At 31.7% G+C, this 20,342-nt stretch overlaps 1 protein-coding gene across 3 annotated transcripts; it reads left to right on the plus strand.

Moving 5' to 3' along the window:
- Positions 1 to 13,692: 13,692 nt before the first annotated feature.
- LOC25484701 (rhodanese-like domain-containing protein 6) lies at positions 13,693 to 20,060 on the plus strand. 3 transcript variants are annotated; one of them, XM_024782976.2, is made up of 9 exons: positions 13,693 to 14,047; positions 14,135 to 14,299; positions 14,379 to 14,484; positions 15,348 to 15,528; positions 16,534 to 16,615; positions 16,912 to 16,994; positions 17,737 to 17,869; positions 18,566 to 18,736; positions 18,835 to 19,011. In XM_024782976.2, the coding sequence occupies exons 1-9, from the start codon at positions 13,739 to 13,741 to the stop codon at positions 18,868 to 18,870; spliced, it is 1,266 nt and encodes a 421-aa protein (XP_024638744.2). In that variant the 5' UTR covers positions 13,693 to 13,738; the 3' UTR covers positions 18,871 to 19,011. The 3 variants fall into 3 exon arrangements, with proteins under 3 accessions (XP_024638744.2, XP_024638737.2, XP_039685558.1); XM_024782969.2 differs by having other exon boundaries at positions 13,694 to 14,047; positions 18,566 to 18,731; positions 18,948 to 20,060; XM_039829624.1 differs by having other exon boundaries at positions 13,694 to 14,047; positions 18,948 to 19,090.
- Positions 20,061 to 20,342: the final 282 nt, after the last annotated feature.

The following is a 20,342-nucleotide window of genomic DNA, read 5'->3' on the forward strand; positions in this document are numbered from 1 at the left end:
TTAAATAGTGACCGATATTATTGGTAACTGTTATGATTCATATGTATGTGTGAAACAGGGGGTCAGGTACCCACATAACACAAACCCTAATGTTTATTTGAATAAAACTAACAGAAAAGACTAAATGTAGTAACAGTGAGAAACTTAGAGAACCGAAATAAATCAATTTTTAGTTAGAGGACCAATCTGATACCAACTAAATAGTTAGAGGACCAAAAAGGTAATTAAGCCAATAAATATTGTTTAATTGTGTAATTTCATTGTCTTGATTACTCTTAATGCATTCTTTCATGATAATCGTGGAATTTTGAAAAAAAACTCGAGTTCAATCTTTAATTGAAATAACTAATAAATAGACTTTACATAATCTTTCACAAGGGAAAATACCGAAAGAACAAAATAATCTTGTCAAAAATTTATATATCTTCTAGGAGTTGAAAGTTATATAACAACAATTACTGTAATTACTAACGTTTTTAATTCAAAAAAAAAAAAAAAAACTCCATATATATATATATATGAGATAGAATCCGTTGATACCCGGTGTCAATGGATTCGTTGACACCAAATCCTAACCTTTAACTTCATTCGATCAAATGGCTCTTATTAAATCACTTAATCCCACACAAATGTCCTTCGTACTAGATTCATGGACGTTTCTTCGCCTATCTTGTTGAGATTCTCGAGAAAACAATTGTAGGATACATACAAATTTTGATTGCCGATTTCATTCATTCACGAGCTTTGTTTCTTTTGTTAGTTATTGGAGTGCAACGTTATTATATTTGGGAGAAAGAACAAATTGTTTTCCCCTCAAAATAAAACAAAAAGCAAATTGTTTCGGAATTTCTAAGGATAGATGGAATGATGGATTCCAGAGATTAGATTTGTAAAAAGACATTAGGTTAAACATATGTATTTCAATATATTTTTCAATTCAACTCCATCATTAATTTTTTTTTTGAAGGAAACTCCATCACTAATTGAATAGAGGACTTTTAATTTCTAAAAGCATCAAATTAGATTGATGAAACGTCTAAGCAAGTGTACCTAGTGGTGAAGGAGATGAATGAAAACCATAGATAGCGTAAGAACGAAAGAATGAAGACAGGAGAAGTGTCAGGTGTATGCTTAGGTTCGTTTAGGAAACAAGAGGATCTTTAGGAAAGGAGATATGAAATACTAAATGTTCACATTAAGATTTTGATGAATGATTATTGACTTTAGATAAAAAGAAATCAACGTCTAAAATTTGGTGTCAACGAATCCGTTGACACCTGGTATCAATGGATCCTATCTTTCTCTATATACATATATTCTAATCATTTTTTTCGTAAACAAAATTGATAGTTAACACGAGCCCTTAAATAAAAACGAACGACTCATAGCAATCCTTGGATCGTCTCTCAACATTAAAGAAACGTGACTCAACCATAGAACAATTTTGAATTTATTTGTTGATGATTGTTTGTGGATAACAGGTGTCCTTGCATTCAAGTAGATGAAATAAGCCTAGAAAACATGTTACAAGAGATTGTTTGATAAGAAAACTTGCCCTATTCGAACAATGAAGGTACACGGATCTTTTCCACATTCTAACATAGTGTGGTCCATTTTGTAACATAGTTTGGTTAGGTAGGTGTGGTTTGTAACTTTGTACATTACATAAAATTTAAGCTTGTTACATCAATGTCCTTGAATTGAGTTTATTTTATGTCTTATTATACACCGGAGTAATTTCATCAAGGTAAATGGACCCGGTTTTTTATATGAATGAATCTATTTTTTTTAGGTTTAAATATGTATTTCATCCTTGCAATTAGGGGTCGTTTAAAAATTGGTCCCTGTATTCGCTAATCCTTGCAAACTAGCCTTCCAATCATTAATCATTTAAAATTTCGTTCTTTGACCAACTTAATCACTGCTATGTCACTAATTTGATGACGTGGCAATCACTACCACACATGAAATTCCAATTTTGCCCTTAAGAAGAGGACAAAATATTGAAGAAAGAATTGGAAACCCAGGGGTAAAATTGGAATTTCATGTGTGACAGTGATTGCCACGTCATCAAATTAGTGACGTGGCAGTGATTAAGTGGGGAGAGTGACGAAATTTTAAATGATTAATCAATGTAAGGGTAAATTGCCAGGATTAGCGATTACAAAAACCAATTTTTAAACGACCCCCAATTGCAAGGATGAAATACATATTTAAGCCTTCTTTTTATTAAAAGAGCATACTTGCATGTGCTTAGACTTAGTGTTGAGAAATAACAAATTGCGCTTGAATTTGATTTCCAACATATCAAATGTTTCTGTATATATCATTTGAGGTATACTTAGGGAGTTAGGGGAGATTAATCTACTCTATATATATAAGCAGCTTACCTTAATGTAATCATTGTGTCTTGGTTTCAAAATTTTGAATTGTGTTCCAAGCGTTTCACTTTAATTTGGTACACATTATTTTCATTCAAGCGAGTAATCATATGCTAATAAGCATTTTATCCTAATTCTAAAACATAATAATTTGAGTATTGGCCCATGGTTTTTCTTTTGTCTCGTTAAGGAGGATCATCAAGTGACGTTGTTCTCCACCTCTTTGGTTATATAATTAAGTTAATTTTTGCTTGTGTGTGTTTTTCCCAATATCTTGCAGTCAATATTGAAGTTTTGACCAAGGAATAATTTACTATCGGTTTTTTTAATCTAAGCCTTTGAAATATCTTCGTATATAGCTATTACTATCATAGCGCCGTCTAATTAATTTGATTCTTAAAACAAGTTATTTAAGTTCATATATCAATCTACAACAACTGTATTTCCAAAATTTTCGGAATCATTGTCTCTATGTTCTCGGATTAAATATATTTTGTTGTATTTGTTTATTTGGAAAGACACTAGATTTTTTATTTTTTTTAGGTGATAAATTACAATGCATGTGTATGCAGAAAAGCCATGTTTTCTGGGGTGTCGTTTTCTGCTGAGATAATGTAACCTGAATCTGTAATTGAATAACTGGATGCATGTGATGCCAAATGACATGTCATATTTGGATCAAAAGTGTTCGCATATTCTTCAATACCGAGCCAACCATAGAAGCAATATGCAATATTCTAACTATTTATTAATGATTCTTTTGTTTTTTTTCCCAACTTCTTTGGTCTTATCAAAATCATAGCAATAGGCCAAAAGTGAAAACAAAAATACAACAATCACCCTTTCAATTCAACACCTTAATTATTGAACAACTACGTGTTTGCTAGTACAATTTAGAGATATATATCTTGAAGTTAGATTTAATTTTATTATTAAAAGGAATAACTTTTCAATTAGAAGAAGGTTAAGATAAACTATCAATATCGTTGTACCTAAACGTTGATAAATCAAATTAAAGCTATATTCGAATGTAGTAGTCACTGAAAAAAACAGCGCAACTTAAACACAAAACGCATGCATGATAAATCTAAATTTTTTATGGTAAATTAATTTAATATGTGATGCCTCAAGACTCAAGAGTCAATATTAATATTATTAATAGAGACTATACGTACAACTGCAACCACATATGACTTGTTTGGTTGGTTTGATTAGTGATAAGTGGCAGTTAAGCCAAGCTTTTTAATAAAGAGTAGAATTTAGATGGTGGAAATTAGGGCAACCACAAAACGACAATATAAGAGCTGTAGCTTTTGAGTTGTCAGGTCCAATGAAATGAATGACGGTACACTTAAGCAATGAGAGGTCACATTAAGTTGGGTCCAAACCCAGTATGCGACAAAATGCGTGTCAAACAAAGGAACTTCACCCATTTACACATTCAATGAACACGGCATCATAGTTTGTCCCAAAATAAATATGAGGATTGTGATGTTTTGAGAGGGTTCGTAACGTTTCTCTTCGCAAAAGCTCTTCAGTATTGTTCATTTGAAAAGTAACATTCAATTTTATTGAAAGAAAAAAACAAGTGTCTCATTGTTTGTTGATTTGAGAATTAGTTTCATAACATGTCTAATAACTTGAGATGCTTGTTGAGGATCAAAACCCTAGTTATGATGGTTAGGAAAAAATATATTGTGTTCTATTGTGGTGATGCCATGGCACACCCAACACTGCCTATTTATATATTTGTCTACTATAACATGAGATATGTATATACACTTTATAACTTTTTATCGGTTCTCGTCAAACAAAACTTTTCCTTTCTTTCTGTAATGACCTAAAAACCAACACATGATAAAATAAACACATACATGGAGACGAGAAATGTCATAATTTGGGTTCGAACCTAGAAATCTATATAAAATATTTTCAGAATCAAACCACTAAACTGTAACAATGAGAAACAAATGAATTAACAAAATCAACATGAAAATAAGTTATTGTACCCAAAAAACATGAAAAAATAAGTGTCAGTCTAACATATATATTATATAACAAAATTTTAGTTATTATATGGATTGATAGGAATTTATTTTTAAACAAAGCCAATTGTTAGTGTATATGCATGTAAATAGCATAAGTTTTGTGAGCATTTTGAAATTGTTAGTGTTAGTCTGGGATTGATAGGAATTTTGTAGTTTATTAATTTTTGAAGTTTTAGTATAAAAACAAAAACTTCTAAATATTGCAAAAAAAATATGTTAAAATAAGAGAAATTCTTGCATGCAAACGCACCTAACACATAAGATTTTACAAACAACCACTAATAACTTGACACCTCATTTTTTATTTATTTATGTTAAAAAAAATATTGTGTAGTCACTTTGCAACTGTTTTTCTTTTTTTGTTTTCTCTTCTGTATAACTATTGTAGCAAACTATTTCCATAATTTCTTCCTCCCTCATATCATCAACCCATCTTGTGTCGTCAGTTTGCAACTGTTTTTCTTCTTCTCTAAACAAAATTAACAGATCGCTAGAAAGGATTCACTCTTATGTGCATTTGACTTGTGAGGTTATTAAACCTTATTGCTCCATGATATTATTATGAGTGCTTCATGTTGTAAAACTTGTGTTGGTCGATTTAAGACCACCATTAAAAGTACCATGTATAGGATGCATCATAAGTAATGGTTATGTAAATTGGAAGCAAATAAAGAAAACAAAAAAAGAAAAAACAGTTTTCCACCACACGAGAGAGAAATGTTGCACGATATTTCCAACTTTTTTTATTTTATTTTTTTAACATAAATGAATAAAAAATGAGGTGTCAAGTTATTAGTGGTTGTTTGTAAAATCTTATGTGTTAGGTGTGTTTGCATGCAAGAATTTCTCTTAAAATAAAATAATTGAACTTGTTGATGGATGGTGTTGTTAATGGTAGTTTAGAAAAAAAAAAGAGGGAAGAGCTGTTGCTGTACAGATACAACAACTACTACTTTGCTGTACCACACGTGTCCTTTAATGGGAGAATGGACAAAAGTTCTCAAAGAAGAGGCGAAGGGTGCCATTTAAGTTTAACCATACATATACCCCTTGGCTGACCCCGCCACCTTTGTTGATGTACCTGTCCTAATTCCTGTCATTATATGGAAGGGATTTGGATTCATTGATGCTAAATGCTATGATGGGAAATTCACCATGACTTTTGTGTATTTTGGTTCATTTTCTGAATGAAAGAAAATTAATAGATAAATTGAGCAACGTAAAAGAGGTATCAACATAATTTAAATTACGGTAACAACTGAACGTGACTTTCTTGGTTTTGGATCACATTTGCTGCTAAGAAATAATAACAGTGTGAGTAGTTCGCTTCACATAAAAATAGATTACTCACATTTTTATATAATTATAAACCAGAAGATTATTAAGTCAATGACCAATCTTTAATACAAAGAAGAAAACAAAACAAAAAAATCAATATATTCTGTCTGAAATATGAAAAACTCAATCTTTAATACAAAGAAGCACTGGAGGAAGTACTTTACTAATCACAAATCCAAATTTCACAATAAAGGTTGCATTTGACGTGGTGAATAATTCATAAGCACTTGCATGCACTTGTCCTTATGGTTGTTGATCGTAAGGGTGTCTTTGTTGATGTTTATTTTCGGGTGTTCCGTCAATATACGTCGTCTTAGTTTGTACTTTCTATAACGTATGTCTCTGTTCGTCTTGTGCAGAGACTTGGTTTTTAATAAAATTTTGCTGATTCAAAAAAAATAAAAAATAAAAACTAGCTTCTTGATTTTGGGGGTGTACGATATCAGGATCTTTCATAGGGTCTGGCTATAACGGCCCAATTTTGCAATTAGGCCCTCTATATGCATCACGCTAGTCTCAACTTTCATGGCGGAGAATTATTATATGTACCCCCGCAAAAATATATTGACCCTGCATTTTCCACTTTCGATAAAAACAATATCCTTCTTTAATTTTTTAGCCAAACACCCTAACGCTTCTGTTCTGGCCCTTTCGGTCATTCGGTGTATGCTCTTCCATTTAGAATCCAAGAACCAACCTCTTTTAACATATTCAGAGCAAAATAAAACTATGTGATAGTTGGATTAATTGTGAGTTCAAAAATTGAAGCATTTCAATATACAATAATCGAAATTTAGTTTCTTTTTTTAACTAAAAGCAATGAAGACCTTTAATTTAGAGTTCTTGAACGGAGCTCTCGTGTATATATCAATCTTTTATAATTTTTTAATAACAATACCTAATAAGCACTTAGTCACTCCAATTGAGACCCTATGACAAAAAGTCTAAATCGGTTCCACCACTGACTCTTCATCATTTACATTTCAACGATACAATGATTATTTTAATAAAAAGTAGTGTGAGGTCCACTTAAAAATGGGGTCTTAAGTGAGACTTTGAGTTTTAGAAGACCTCAAAAAATATTTCCCTAGTGAGGGTACCTATTAGGTACCGGGTCTTAAATGGTTAAGACCTCTCGCCATTGAGGATGCTCATTCTTTCAGTATTGTGTGTTGTGGCAACCGGCAAGTATGAGTTAGAAATCTTACATTGAGTGAACAAATGAGTGGTTGACAATATATAAATGAGAGAACTCGTAAATCTAATTTCTCAAAGTTTTATATAAAGATCTGGTGTGTCTGCTCCACCAGCTCGTCGATGACCAAACATTATGAAATCATAAGGGTGTTAGGTGATTCAATTAACCTTGTAACTTTGGATATTCGGTTATATACATTATTTGTCTCATGTTGCATCAACACTTAAAATCACACTTTTATCTTTTAGCAATAAACTACATGGTTTTTGTCGTTGTAGGCGTCTCTAACATTTTGGAGGTTTTGTTCAAATTTTGAACCCTCAAAATTTTGGACTACAGGATTTGTATTTAAAGGAATTTAATCCCTTAAAAATTGATATATGCTTGTACCGAAAAAAAAAAATGATATATGCTAGAATTTGGACCTTTAAACAATTAAGGTTCAAATATTGACATGTTATAACGACAGTATTTTCAAAGAGAAAAAAAAAATAAAAATTGTTGTTGCTCATAAAAGAAAACTGGATCAGTCTCCGTGAGCATAACTCAGTTGACAGGGAGGGGTCGAGAAATCCCACTTATTCACTTTACAAAAAAGATGAATTCTAGCCACTAGACTACTTGTCAAAAAAAAAAAAAACCTCGATCAACAACAATTTTTTCTTTTTTGAACTTTAAAATGTTTGTTATAAGAGGTTCGACAAAAATTCAAAATCATACGAGAAATCAAACACTCAACCTAGGTATGTTGCGCACACTCAATATCGAGTTGAACCTCGTCACTCTTTTAAGTATCTACGTCCATCCAAAAAAACAAACATAGATTTTGTCAACATAGTTTTGTCCGAAGAATGAAATACCACAAACACAATCCAGATCCCCCTGCAATCCATGAATCTTGTAAGCAGATTATTACGCCACATCTGTACTTTAAATTACTTGATTTTTTAGGGTTGGGACAATTCAAAAATTGTTCTGTTCTTGACAACTTCTTTTCTTTCTATAAAAATATGTATGTACTCAAATAAAAACCAATGTCCAATTCACTTTGATACAAAATCATAGCAACAAACAAGTGCAAATCCTATTCTATTATCATCATCCAAAATTTTCAACTACAATCAACAACTGGATTACAAAAATAAAATTGAAGAAACTAATTCACCCAACACAACTTATAAAGGGGAAAAACTACTCAAGAGAAGAAAAAACGCCAGATTCACATGCATGAGGGAGGGACAATAGCTTCTTGGTGTTATGGATCAGATGGTGCAGCCATAGGACAGGAAGAAGAAGCAGAGCATAGAGACAAGAGCGACTGACTCGAAAGCCGTAACGATTCCCCACACAAATTCATCCACAATGGAGATGTTTATGAGCTCCGACCACCGCGTTGCTGATAATTTCAACATTACCCTACGGAATACTGATGCCATTGGCGAACACACTGTTTCAAATCAAAACGCCTCTCTTTTCTTTTCTTTTCTTTCTCTTTGTGTGCAAAATAATAATAGGGATGAGAGATTCGGGTATTTATTTGAAGATTTTAATCACCACCGTAATAATGGTTGTAAATGGTTAAATTATTAATACTTACGTCCCTAATTATAAGACTCTTTTGAGAATTTTTTTGTCCGTTTTTATAAGACCCCTTTGTAAATTCCAAATACATTAATTATTTCTTTACATACATGCCCCTATTTATTATACATCTTTTTCTTCAATCAATAATAAATAACATGTTGAAAACATAAACCAACTCTCTTTTAAAGGATAAAATTGTAAAAACAATAGTAATTACAAACATGTTTAATACAAATATCTATTATCTTAATTCCTGTTATTTTTTCAAAAGGACCCTATAATTAAGAACGGAGGTAGTAGTATGCTGAGTTGGCATTGGCATGTGATGCCTAGTAAGGAAAAGGAAATGGAGTGGGGTCTACTTCCATATAGGCGGTAAACACCATTTTTTGAACTGAAAGAAGGACTTTTGCAAAACGCGATTGTGATATTTCAACTTTTAACTAAAAAAAACATTCATATTTTTCTTCTATCAATCATTTAAGTGGTAAGAGATTTATACCTTTAAAAAAGTGACCATAAGTTCGAAATATAATTCTTGCGTACATAGAAAATCATGTTGCAAGTATTATTTGAGTTGATGTTTGTGGAGTTAAATTTTAATAACGGAAAGATGTACATTTATAAAATTGTAGTTAGGATTCTCATGAAATTGCAGTCGAAAGAAACACAATTTTAACTGCTAGCGACCAGAATCACATGAATTTGAGATGGTGATGCCAACTTTTATCTATTTTTTTAAGATTTAATTACTTTTTTGGTCCTCTAACTATTTAATTGGTATTAGATTGATCCTCTAACTAAAAATTGATTTATTTCGATCCTCTAAATTTCTCACCGTTATTATATTTAGTCATTTCTGTTAGTTTTATTCAAATAAACGTTAGAGTTTGTGTTATGTAGCTACCTGACCTCATGTTTCACACATACATATGAACCATAACAGTTACTAATAATATCAGTCACTATTTAATCATAATATCTTAACAAGACATATGACCAAAATAATACTAATAAATAAAGTTAGAGGACCCACATAATATAAACTCTAACGTTTATTTGAATAAAACTAACATAAATGACTAAATGTAGTAACGGTGAAAAACTTAGAAGACCGAAATAAATTAATTTTTAATTAGAGGATCAATCCGATACCAATTAAGTAGTTAGATGACAAAAAAGATAATTTAACCTTTTTTTTTTAATGTGGAACCCATTAGTTCTTGAAGAGATATGATTCTTGTATAATTGTCCGGAATTAATAGGTATTTATTATTTTCTTCCTCCAATAAAGATGTTTATAAGGACTCCCCATTGGAGTTAGAGATGCTCCAAGGGTACACTATTCAATATTCATCAAGAAAAATGTCCGATAAAAAATTAGTTAATAGATAGTAATAGTTAAGTTTCGACCTCTTTAAAAAATAGTTAAGTTTTGAGTTAATTTAAGAGCATCCACAATGACAGTAAACTAACAACAATTTCTTAAGTGGATCTCATGTGTAAACGTCATTTATTTATAATTTTTTAATAAAAATATATATTAAGGACTCCAATGAAAAATACTTAAATAATTCTCATTAACTTTACATCATTAAGTGAACCAACTTATACATATTTTATTAGTTTTTTTTAACACGAGACCCGTTAATTATTTAGGAGAGAGAGTCATAATATTATTGATGTTAACTAATAGATACCGGTTTTTTATTCCTTCAACATGGGTCATTAACATAAAGTGGTCCTTATTAAGTTAATGTACTCCGATTAAAGATGCTCTAATATAATAATAGTATATAAATTTTTAATTTTATCAATATATAGTTCTCCTTTTAAATCATGCTATTGCGAGGCTTCTTGAAAGAAAAAAAAATGCTATTGCTAGGCGTTAAACTGGACAGGAACTTTGTAACAACCGTCCTGCCAGAGTCCCTTTTTTTCAGCTTGCAATCACATCAAGTTGGTAATATAATAATGAGGCGAAGATATCAAAGGCCTAAAGTCTTTTCATTTTGGAGGGAATTTTAAATTTTAAACAAATTTATTTTGAGAAAATAGTCAATTTTCCCCTGAAATTGTAAGTTTCATCAATTACTCCCTTGAAATTAACAAAACTTCAATTATTCCTCTGAAATTTCACAACGTTAGTCAATTTACCCCCTCCGTCAAATTTTTCTGTTATTGAACATGACGTTTTGCAAATACCCCCCTGAAGTTTTGCACTTATGTGCAAAATGCCTCCCAAATTTAAAAATTTATATTATTTTTTTTCTTAAAAACAAACAATTAATAGTTAAATATTAAAGCTAACTATTAATTTTGGAGTTTGGAAAAACTACATACATATATACATCAAAATAGGAAAAAATGTGTATTTTTAAAGTGACAATAATGGTTATTTCTAATAGACAAATTATTATTTGTAGAGGTTTATAAACAAATTAATAATCAGATTTAAATTTATATTTTCTCCTTCACCATCTTAGTCTTTTAACTCCTCTAACTCCTTCAACAATTTGCTCAAACCATTTAAACTACACAACCCCCAATATTAATCCACAAATCATCACATTATTGTCACTTTAAAAAATACATATTTTTCCTCATTTTGGAGCCTATTTTGATGTATATATGCATGTAGTTTTCCCAAATTCAAAAATTAATAGTTAGTTTTAATATTTAACTATTAATTGTTTGTTTTTAAGAAAAAAATAATATAAATTTTTAAATTTGGGGGGCATTTTGCACATAAGTGCAAAACTTCAGGGGATATTTGCAAAACGTCATGTTCACTAACAGAAAAATTTGATGGAGGGGGTAAATTGACCAACGTTGTAAAATTTCAAAGGGGTAATTGAAGTTTTGTTAATTTCAGAAGAATAATTGATGAAATTTACAATTTCAAAAGGAAAATTGACTATTTACTCAATTTATTTTTGAAAGAAACAAATACCACCAACTATATTTTAGTGATTGATTTATGGTTCATGGAGTCAGAGTTTTCAAAAACATTCAACTGTGGCAACTGTACATATAAAATTATGTATTATTAATTTCATGCTTGATTTTAAAGTTGACATGATTAAAGACTTAAAGCTAATGAATTTTTTTTTTTTTTCCAATTAAAACTGATTAAATTGGTAATGAATTGACTCATACTATATGATAAGAGCGTGAATTCAGTTTATATTGTAGCTTTGTGAAGCTTGTTAATAAATAATTTGTAAGTGTTTATGTTGAATTCAAAACTTTGAGGCCAACTCAAATGACAAATGTAGTTGGATGGATAGGGTGTCAGTGTCCCTACTTAGGTGGTTTAGGGTTTGATGCTTATTGAAATTTTGAATAGTTACTAGATTCTAATCCCATATACGCATGTTTTGAATGTAAATGTTGTTTAGACTAGGTTATAGTTTAATATTGTAGTTTAAAAATTGAAATTAAAAAAAAAAACAATGTTATATATTTTACGTTCAAAGTAATTGATGAAATGTTCTGATAAATTTTTTATTAATTTTTTTATTGTTTTTTTGTTGTGTACATATGTCTAACTACTTACATATAGACATACTTTGAACGAGGGAGAGGCAGAAGGAGGAGGTATTAGTTTTAGAGGAGTGTTATTTGAACAACTTTTAATTGATAATTTATGGGGACAACCAAAATTTACAAAGAAAATATTGATATTGCACGAAAATCAAAGCAATAGAGAGATAAAGTAAAAAATTATGTGAGTATGAAAGAGAAAGTTGTAACAAAAGTTGTCACAAAATAAATGTTCAAATATCATTTCTCTTAGATTTATGTTTACTTGTTTTTTGATCATTTTAGTTGTAAATAAATTTTATTTATTTTTTACCACAAATCCCAAAAAGTTTTTAATGTCGTTTGAATTTTTCCTTTAATAACAAAATACTAGTAAATCTTACCCCCTCTCCCCTCTTTCTTTTCTTTTCTTTTCTTTTCTTTCCAATCTTAAACACTCACACATTCTATCTCCGTTCCTAATTATAAGATCTTTTTGAGATTTTTTTTTGTCCCTTTTTATTAGATCATTTTCTATTTCCAACTACATTAATTATTTCTTTACATACATGCCCTATTTATTATACATCTTTTTCTTCAATCAGCAATAAATGGAATGTTGAAAACATAAACCAACCCTCTTTCTTAAAAGATAAAATTGTAAAAACAATATTAATTACAAACATATTTAATATAAATATTCACTATCTTAATTCCCGTTATTTTTTCAAAAGGACCTTATAATAAGAGACAGATGTAGTACATACATACAAACGTAACCGATTCTTCACACTTCCTCTCAAAGTTATAGCTTATTCTAGTTTATAACAAATGATTTTAACCTTGTAAAAAAAATAATGATTTTAACCAATAAATTTTTCGGGAAACATTTTGGGCGTGACAGTCACCAAAATTAATTAATGTTTTAATTTTTTATTTATTTTTCATATGATGTCAAAAAAAAAAAAACCTGTCATCATTTTAAATAAATTACAATCCATGAAAATTAGCATTTTTCTTCTCTAATTTTTAATCATCAATTTTTTTTTGCAAAAACAAATTAATTTGAAATGCAACGTAAAATTATTAGCGGGACCCATTTAATGAATTTTTAAGGGTTGTTGGATTGAAGTGAATAAGCAAAAGTCTATATTTTAGATTCATTTAATTAATAATTTATATTGTCTTTGTTATAGACCATATACATCATCTAATAAAGGAATTTAAAATGTTGATTTTTATTTATAATAATGAACAAATTTAAAATTGATTGAACAAGTAACGTGTATGTGTGTCGGGCACTTGAACCGTTTAAGTACATCTTAATAAAAGAACAAACAATTGAAGATGTTTTTAAAAGTTAAATTTCTTTTGTATCTTTATTTATCATGAGAGAAAATGTCAAAAAGTTAGTGAAATCTATAGCAAGTAAGTTAATTGCAGCTGGTGAAGTGAAATTCAACAAATAAAAGTATATTAGTTGCAAAAAATAATAAATAAATAAATATTATATTGATATTTCAAAATAACAGTTATTTATATAAAAAAATATTAAAATGAAACATATATTGTATTTTCAACTTGTTTCTTGGTCTTATTTATGTTTTTTTATTTTTTTTCATCTGTAAAAAACGAGCGGAGGGAGTATTATCGAATTTTCTAAAATGGGCATTCAATCTTTTTATTTTGTAAAAATCAGAGTTGAAGTATTATACTACTCAGTTAATTATACACGACGACACCGCCTCACCCTCCTTAGCCGTAGAACTGAGCGATCCATAAACCCTGAACTCCAAAATCCACCGGAAACCATGTCCGACGACAAAACCACCGACCAATACGGCGTTCTCCTCTACTACAAGTACGTCGATATTCCAAACCTCAATGACCTCCTCACTTTCTACCGCTCCAACTGCTCTTCCCTCTCTCTCCTCGGCCGCGTTCGTCTCTCTTCCAACGGCGTCAATGTCACCGTAAACCCAAACCCCCACTCCCTTCTCCTTCTCCTTAATCATCTTCATTAATTTCAAATTCAATCTCACTCCCTTTCATTTCTACAGGTTGGTGGCAATTTATCCTCTTTGGAACGGCACATTGAAGACCTCAAAGCCAATAGTAACTTATTTGATGGGACTGATTTCAAGCTTGCAACTTGTCATCAGCCATTAAACGACGATGTTGCGAAGGAGTGTGGATTCACTTCACTCTCGATTCGAATTGTTAAGGTTGTTATTATTTTATTGATTTTTGCTCTATTCCATGCTTAATTGTGTACGTATATACTTACTATTGATGTGTTTGTAGGAACTGGTTACTTTGAGTTCTCATCCATTATTGAAGTCACCAGAAATATCAAATGCAGGAAGACATTTATCTGCACTTGAGTTCCATTCTACCATTCACAATGCTAGTAAGTTGTTGTAACTTGACATAAATACAATTGATTTATGTATTTTAACGAGGATGTTGTGATGCGTGGCAAGACTAAACATATATGATTAGAAATTTCGAAATTACAACATTAGAGAGAAAGTTGGGGCGGCGCCTATTATAGAAAAGATGGTGGAAACTCGACCTAAGTGGTTTGGATATGGAAAGAGAATGCCTTTAGATTCTATAGTAAGAAGAGTAGATGAGGGTAGTCAAATTATTAGTGGCAGAGGAAGACCTGGAAAAACTATTAAGAAAAAATCTAGAGATTAATGAGTTGGATAGAGATATATAAGATAGAACATTATGATGTCGTTTGATCCATGTAAATAACCCCACTTAGTGGAATACAACTTAGTTGTTGTTGTTGCAATTTATTATATTGGTTTTTTTTTTTTACTTGGGCCGTGTTTGGATAAACAACTTAATTAAGCTTAGGCTGTAAGCAATTATCATATTGGTGCTTATGTATAAACTATTTCTATAATAAAAGATAAAATAAAAGGAAACTGTTTTATGTAAGCTTTACACTATTTTCATAAGCCATTCAAGAGAGTTCAAGGAAATAAGCTGAAAAGAGCTTATGAGCCTGTCATAAGCTGTTTCTACAAGCTCTCCAATTAGTCTCACAAGTGCTTATATCTGTAGATAAGCTCAAATGAGCCAATTCAAACAGGGTCCTTTGTTTTGTCACTTTTACTGTTTTGCCATGTTTATTCCATTCCTCCCATTTGTTATCACTGTCTAGACTCTAGACACTACAGCATTTGGTTGTATTACCTGAACTGGAGAGTTGGTTTTGAAATCTAAACATTATTTTTTATGATTACGCCCTTTTTGTAGATAAGGAGAGTCCAGAAAACAGCCTTGTTTTACTCGATGCAAGGAATTTGTATGAAACAAGAATTGGGAAATTTCATGCACCAAATGTTGAAACCTTGGATCCTCAAGTTCGGCAGTACAGCGATTTTTCGTCATGGATAGATGATAGGGGTGAGCAGTTGAAAGGCAAAAAAATTCTCATGTGAGTTAGTTCTTCCTTTTAAACATTTTGGTTCAGAAGGACAAAACTTAGAAAACTGACAGTACCCTAGATATTGTTCATCCTGTTCTCCAATAGTAATATAACACCTGGATTATATAATCCACGTCAAATCCTGCCCTACCTAGTCCATTAATCCTCGCTTTAGCTCCGTTCACCCTCGTTGGATATTCAATAGCTTCTTAAGGTCGACCGTCAAATTCAGTAGCTTCTTACATGAGAATGGCAGGATATATTTTGTTTATGGAACCATCTATTGTGAAGAATTAACAATTTATCATGAAAAAACCTTGGATTATTGTTCAAAGAACTATAATCTTCCCACTAAAGATTTATCGCCTCACCGTTAATTATTATTGAAATGGGTAGAAATTAATTCTTGAATAATGGGTAGAGATTTATTCCTCTGTTCCAGTAACCACACCTTCATGAGGAAAAAAAAGATTGGATTTTCCCTCACAAGCAATTACAGCTTGCACCAACAGAAACCAATTGGAGATTGCACCGACCAAAACCAATTTTAGAGATTAGGTTGGAAGGTATTGCCGTGGTGGAAAACAATACGAGTGGTTGTCTTGTCTATTGCAACACATGTGCAGATTTCCAATAATGGAGTGGATAGTTGATAGGGGCAATTTGTTTTTCTATCTGTCTGAGTGTTGGTGTGATTATGTATGTCGAAGGTTAACTGAGTTTTGTTTTGACGGGAGGATAACTGGGTTAAAACGGTGTTTGTGAAATATAGAACGGTTAGGTTTGACGTGGATTACATAATCCAGGTGTTATATTACTATTGGAGAACAGGATGAACAGTACCTAGGGTACTGTTTCTAAATTTTGTCTGGTTCAAAGGTAGTTTTCTTATTTTTAATATGATTTATATGTGATTGAGGAGTATTACTTTCCATGGCACTATTCATTTTAATACTTGAGTAACCTATAATTGCTTACGGTGTGTCGGTGTGCAATTTCTCTTGTTGGTTACAGGTATTGTACTGGTGGAATCAGGTGTGAAATGGCATCAGCATATATAAGGTCAAAAGGTGCTGGGTTTGAGAATGTGTTTCAGGTTAACTCCCTTTCCGCCCCTTGTTTGAAAGCAAGGAGAAGTTTTGATTAATTGCCATTGGTTAGTTTATGTTCATACTTTATAGTGAAACTGCATTTAGGAACAAATGAATGATAACAAACATACTGTCGAGTAACGAACTAGATAGCAGTTTGCAATTCAATGTGATATAACAGTTGAGTGTTGAAATCTTGTGCTAGTGTATTCTTCTGTATAAAAACTTGTTGGTAAACAAGGTCAAGAGTGTCTTCCTGCAGATGGCAAGTATTTTTTGTAATTTTTTTCATTAATTGCAGTTATTTGGTGGTATACAACGGTATTTGGAGCAATTCCCAGATGGTGGTTATTTCAAAGGAAAGAATTTTGTTTTTGATCACCGGTATGTCTTTAATTCTCTAATTTCTTTTAGCTATGAATCTGTATGTATATTTTGTAATTCTGTCAGGATTGGAATATTGATATTGATATTACATTAAGGCAAAGGTCTGCAATTGAAATTATTTAAGCTATGGGTCTCCGAGGCTCCATAACCACAACAATTGTTTTTGGACTGATGTTGCGGTTAACCTTATATGACCAGGGGTCTGTTTGATTTGACTTATTTGAGCTTATATACTGGCATAAACACTTGTTAGACTGTTTGGGAAAACTAATGAACACAACTTATGACATGTTCATAAGCTGTTTTCAGCTTATTTTCATAAGCTCTTCAAAATAGCTTATGAAATACGAAAACAATCTAACATTATTTTATCTTGTGTTATAGAAATACCTTATACATAAACACTTATCGTGATAAGCGCTTTTGCTTTAAGCTGCAAATTAAGTTGTTTATCCAAGCAGGCCTAAATTGAATTCATGAGTTGGTTGTTCAACTTGGTCCTATATATTACATATCATTCAAATTACCAAACTGTAGAAAGAAAATATTGTATTAGTCTATTAGGTCGCTTGTTCTTGTCTTCTGGTAATATAACATGTGCAATGATGGATTTTTTATCTATGCACACTACTGAGATTATCTAGTAGTGAATAATTTTGAAAGCTGGTCAACACTGTACGGGTAGTTTTACAACAATTGGATAAAATTAATCCTTATTTCATTTCTTCTATGGCTGTAGGATATCAGTTGGAGGTTCAGACGCCAGTACAGTTGGTAGCTGTCTTATTTGTCAATGTTCCTTTGACGATTACTCTTCACGTTGTCGATGTACTTATTGCAGAATGCTTGTCTTGGTTTGTCATAGTTGTCAGGTATGATCTGATATGTTTTCTGTGCCACCACTTTTGTTTGTGTACCTCTCCAGCTCGTACCATTCTGAAGGAGTCAGTAGGAGGGGGAAAATGTACAAGGAAATAGAAGCAAATTGTTGATACATTTGTTAATATTTTATGAAAATATATACCAAATCTAGACATCTAGTGGTCTCAAACATACTGTTGTTTTGTAGAACTAAACTAAGAATTGTTTTGGGCTGTTAAATATGTCACTTTATGAAGTTCCCATGAAGTTCTAGCTAAGAGCTTGGTTCTGATGTTTTTTGTTGCCAACCGGCCTTACTCAAGTGTTGCTTTTGAACTGGTTTGCTAGTAATTGGTTTTAGATACTATTAATAATACTCAATTTTTGAGAAAAAAGATAAAAATCATCATCATCGTCGTCAAGAGTTTAAGTTTTCTATCAGGAAAAAGTTGAATTTTTCTCAACAAGAGGTTTGCATATGCCCCAAGCAAAATTGAGCATCAATCATGCTTGCATTTGAACAACATTTATGTGGAAACTTGGCACCTGAATACTTGGTTTAACTTTGTTCCTAATCCTGAAGTACTAATCTATTAAATACATCCCTTCTTACCTCTAATATTTTTTTTTACTTAGATCTTTTGCTTTTCTGTTTTCTGCGCTTTTTTTTGTTGATTTCTTGCTTCTGATGTTTTTTGGTCTACCAGAATGAATCTGCACTGTACGTTTGTGAGCTATGCCAAAAACAGGGCAAGGCTGTTGGGTCAAAGCAGTTAATTGAAAATGATGATTCAAAAAAATCACTGGAAGGTGACGAGTTCCCGAATTTTTCGTCAGATACTATGTTCTTGCCTCAAATGCTTAGGGGAGATGGTAAGGTATGTGATCCATATTTCTTTTTAAAATCCTGCTTACATATGCCTTTTTCTTTAATCAAATTTTAAGTTACTGATTGTGAATTTTACAATTGTCGCAGTGTACTCTGAAAATTTCCAAGTCTCCTAAAATCTGAAATGTTGGAAATTGAAAACCCATCTATAATTTACCAGAAGTGTGCGATTCCTAACATCCTGATGAATAATGTTTCAGACGTAAGAACCACAAGAAAACTGAGAATCTTATGCTTGCACGGGTTTCGGCAGAATGCTTCCAGTTTTAAGGGAAGAACAGCATCGTTAGCCAAAAAACTCAAGAAAATTGCTGAATTTGTTTTTGTAGACGCACCTCATGAGGTGCCCTTCATTTATCAAACACCTGTGCCAGTGCACCATGTCAATGGTGCATCATTCTCTTTACCAGCTAGTCCTCCTCCACCTATGGAGAAATGCAAGAAGAAGTTCGCATGGTTTTTGGCACCCAATTTTGATGGAAGTAATGGTGTTGATTGGAAGTTAGCAGATGGTCCATTTGATCCACTTCAATACCAGCAGCAAACGGCTGGATATGACATTTCACTATCACACTTAGAGAATGTGTTCTCCCAAGAAGGGCCATTCGATGGAGTCTTGGGATTTTCACAGGGAGCAGCAATGACTGCTGTAATCTCTGCACAACAAGAGAAGCTAAAAGGTAAAATAGACTTCAAATTTGTAGTTTTATGTTCAGGCTTTGCTCTCCATATGAAGGAGATGGAGTGTAGCCCTATCAAGTGTCCTTCTCTTCATATTTTTGGTAATGAACATGGTCAGGACAGACAGATAGCCAACCAAGTAAGCAAGGAACTTGCCTCTCTATATGATGGCAGTTGTTCTGTCATTGTTGAACATGACTGTGGTCATATAATTCCTACTCGATCCCCATATATTGACGAGATCAAAGCTTTCCTTGGGCAATTTCTGCAAGAGCTCTAACAAAAAACTCAAGTTTTTGATACTATTCAAAATTTACTTGTTGCTTCATAAGTTTCATATGTACTTTGTCCGAAATTTGTGCAATGCCCTATGGTGATGCAATTGCGTAATTTAAATCTAGTTGAGCACACAAATCTTGATTATATCTCACAAGTGTGCGAGCTGTACGATCAAACAGATGATTGTTAAGAATGTTGTGATTTATAGAATGGCAGAGGATGCACACACAGCCGCTCATCACTTCATCTAGGGGCTGGGTTGTGGTTTGCAAGTTTGCTACTTTGCCTTGAATCTATTTATCATGTTTATTCCTGTGTCTTTTCTTGCTTGGAAAATCAACGCCTTTGTGACACTAAAGCACGTCAAGAATGCTGTCAAATTTATCGCATTTTATATTAAAAATATAATTTTTGCAATTTTTAAGATATTGAATGTACAAGTTTCAATAAAAATCTTTTACCTTAGGTTTGTTAACTTATGCCCCAAAAGTATAAGTTAACATTTTCCAAATATTTTTACTATACACATTTTCTAAATTTTTTTTGCTATATCATAAAAAAAAGGCTTAAATGCAATTTTACCCCCTCTATTTTGATTGAATTTGAATTTCACCCCCTATTTTAAAACTTGGAAT

The sequence above is a fragment of the Medicago truncatula genome, chromosome 1, assembly GCF_003473485.1.
Source record: "Medicago truncatula cultivar Jemalong A17 chromosome 1, MtrunA17r5.0-ANR, whole genome shotgun sequence".
Taxonomy (NCBI): domain Eukaryota; kingdom Viridiplantae; phylum Streptophyta; class Magnoliopsida; order Fabales; family Fabaceae; genus Medicago; species Medicago truncatula.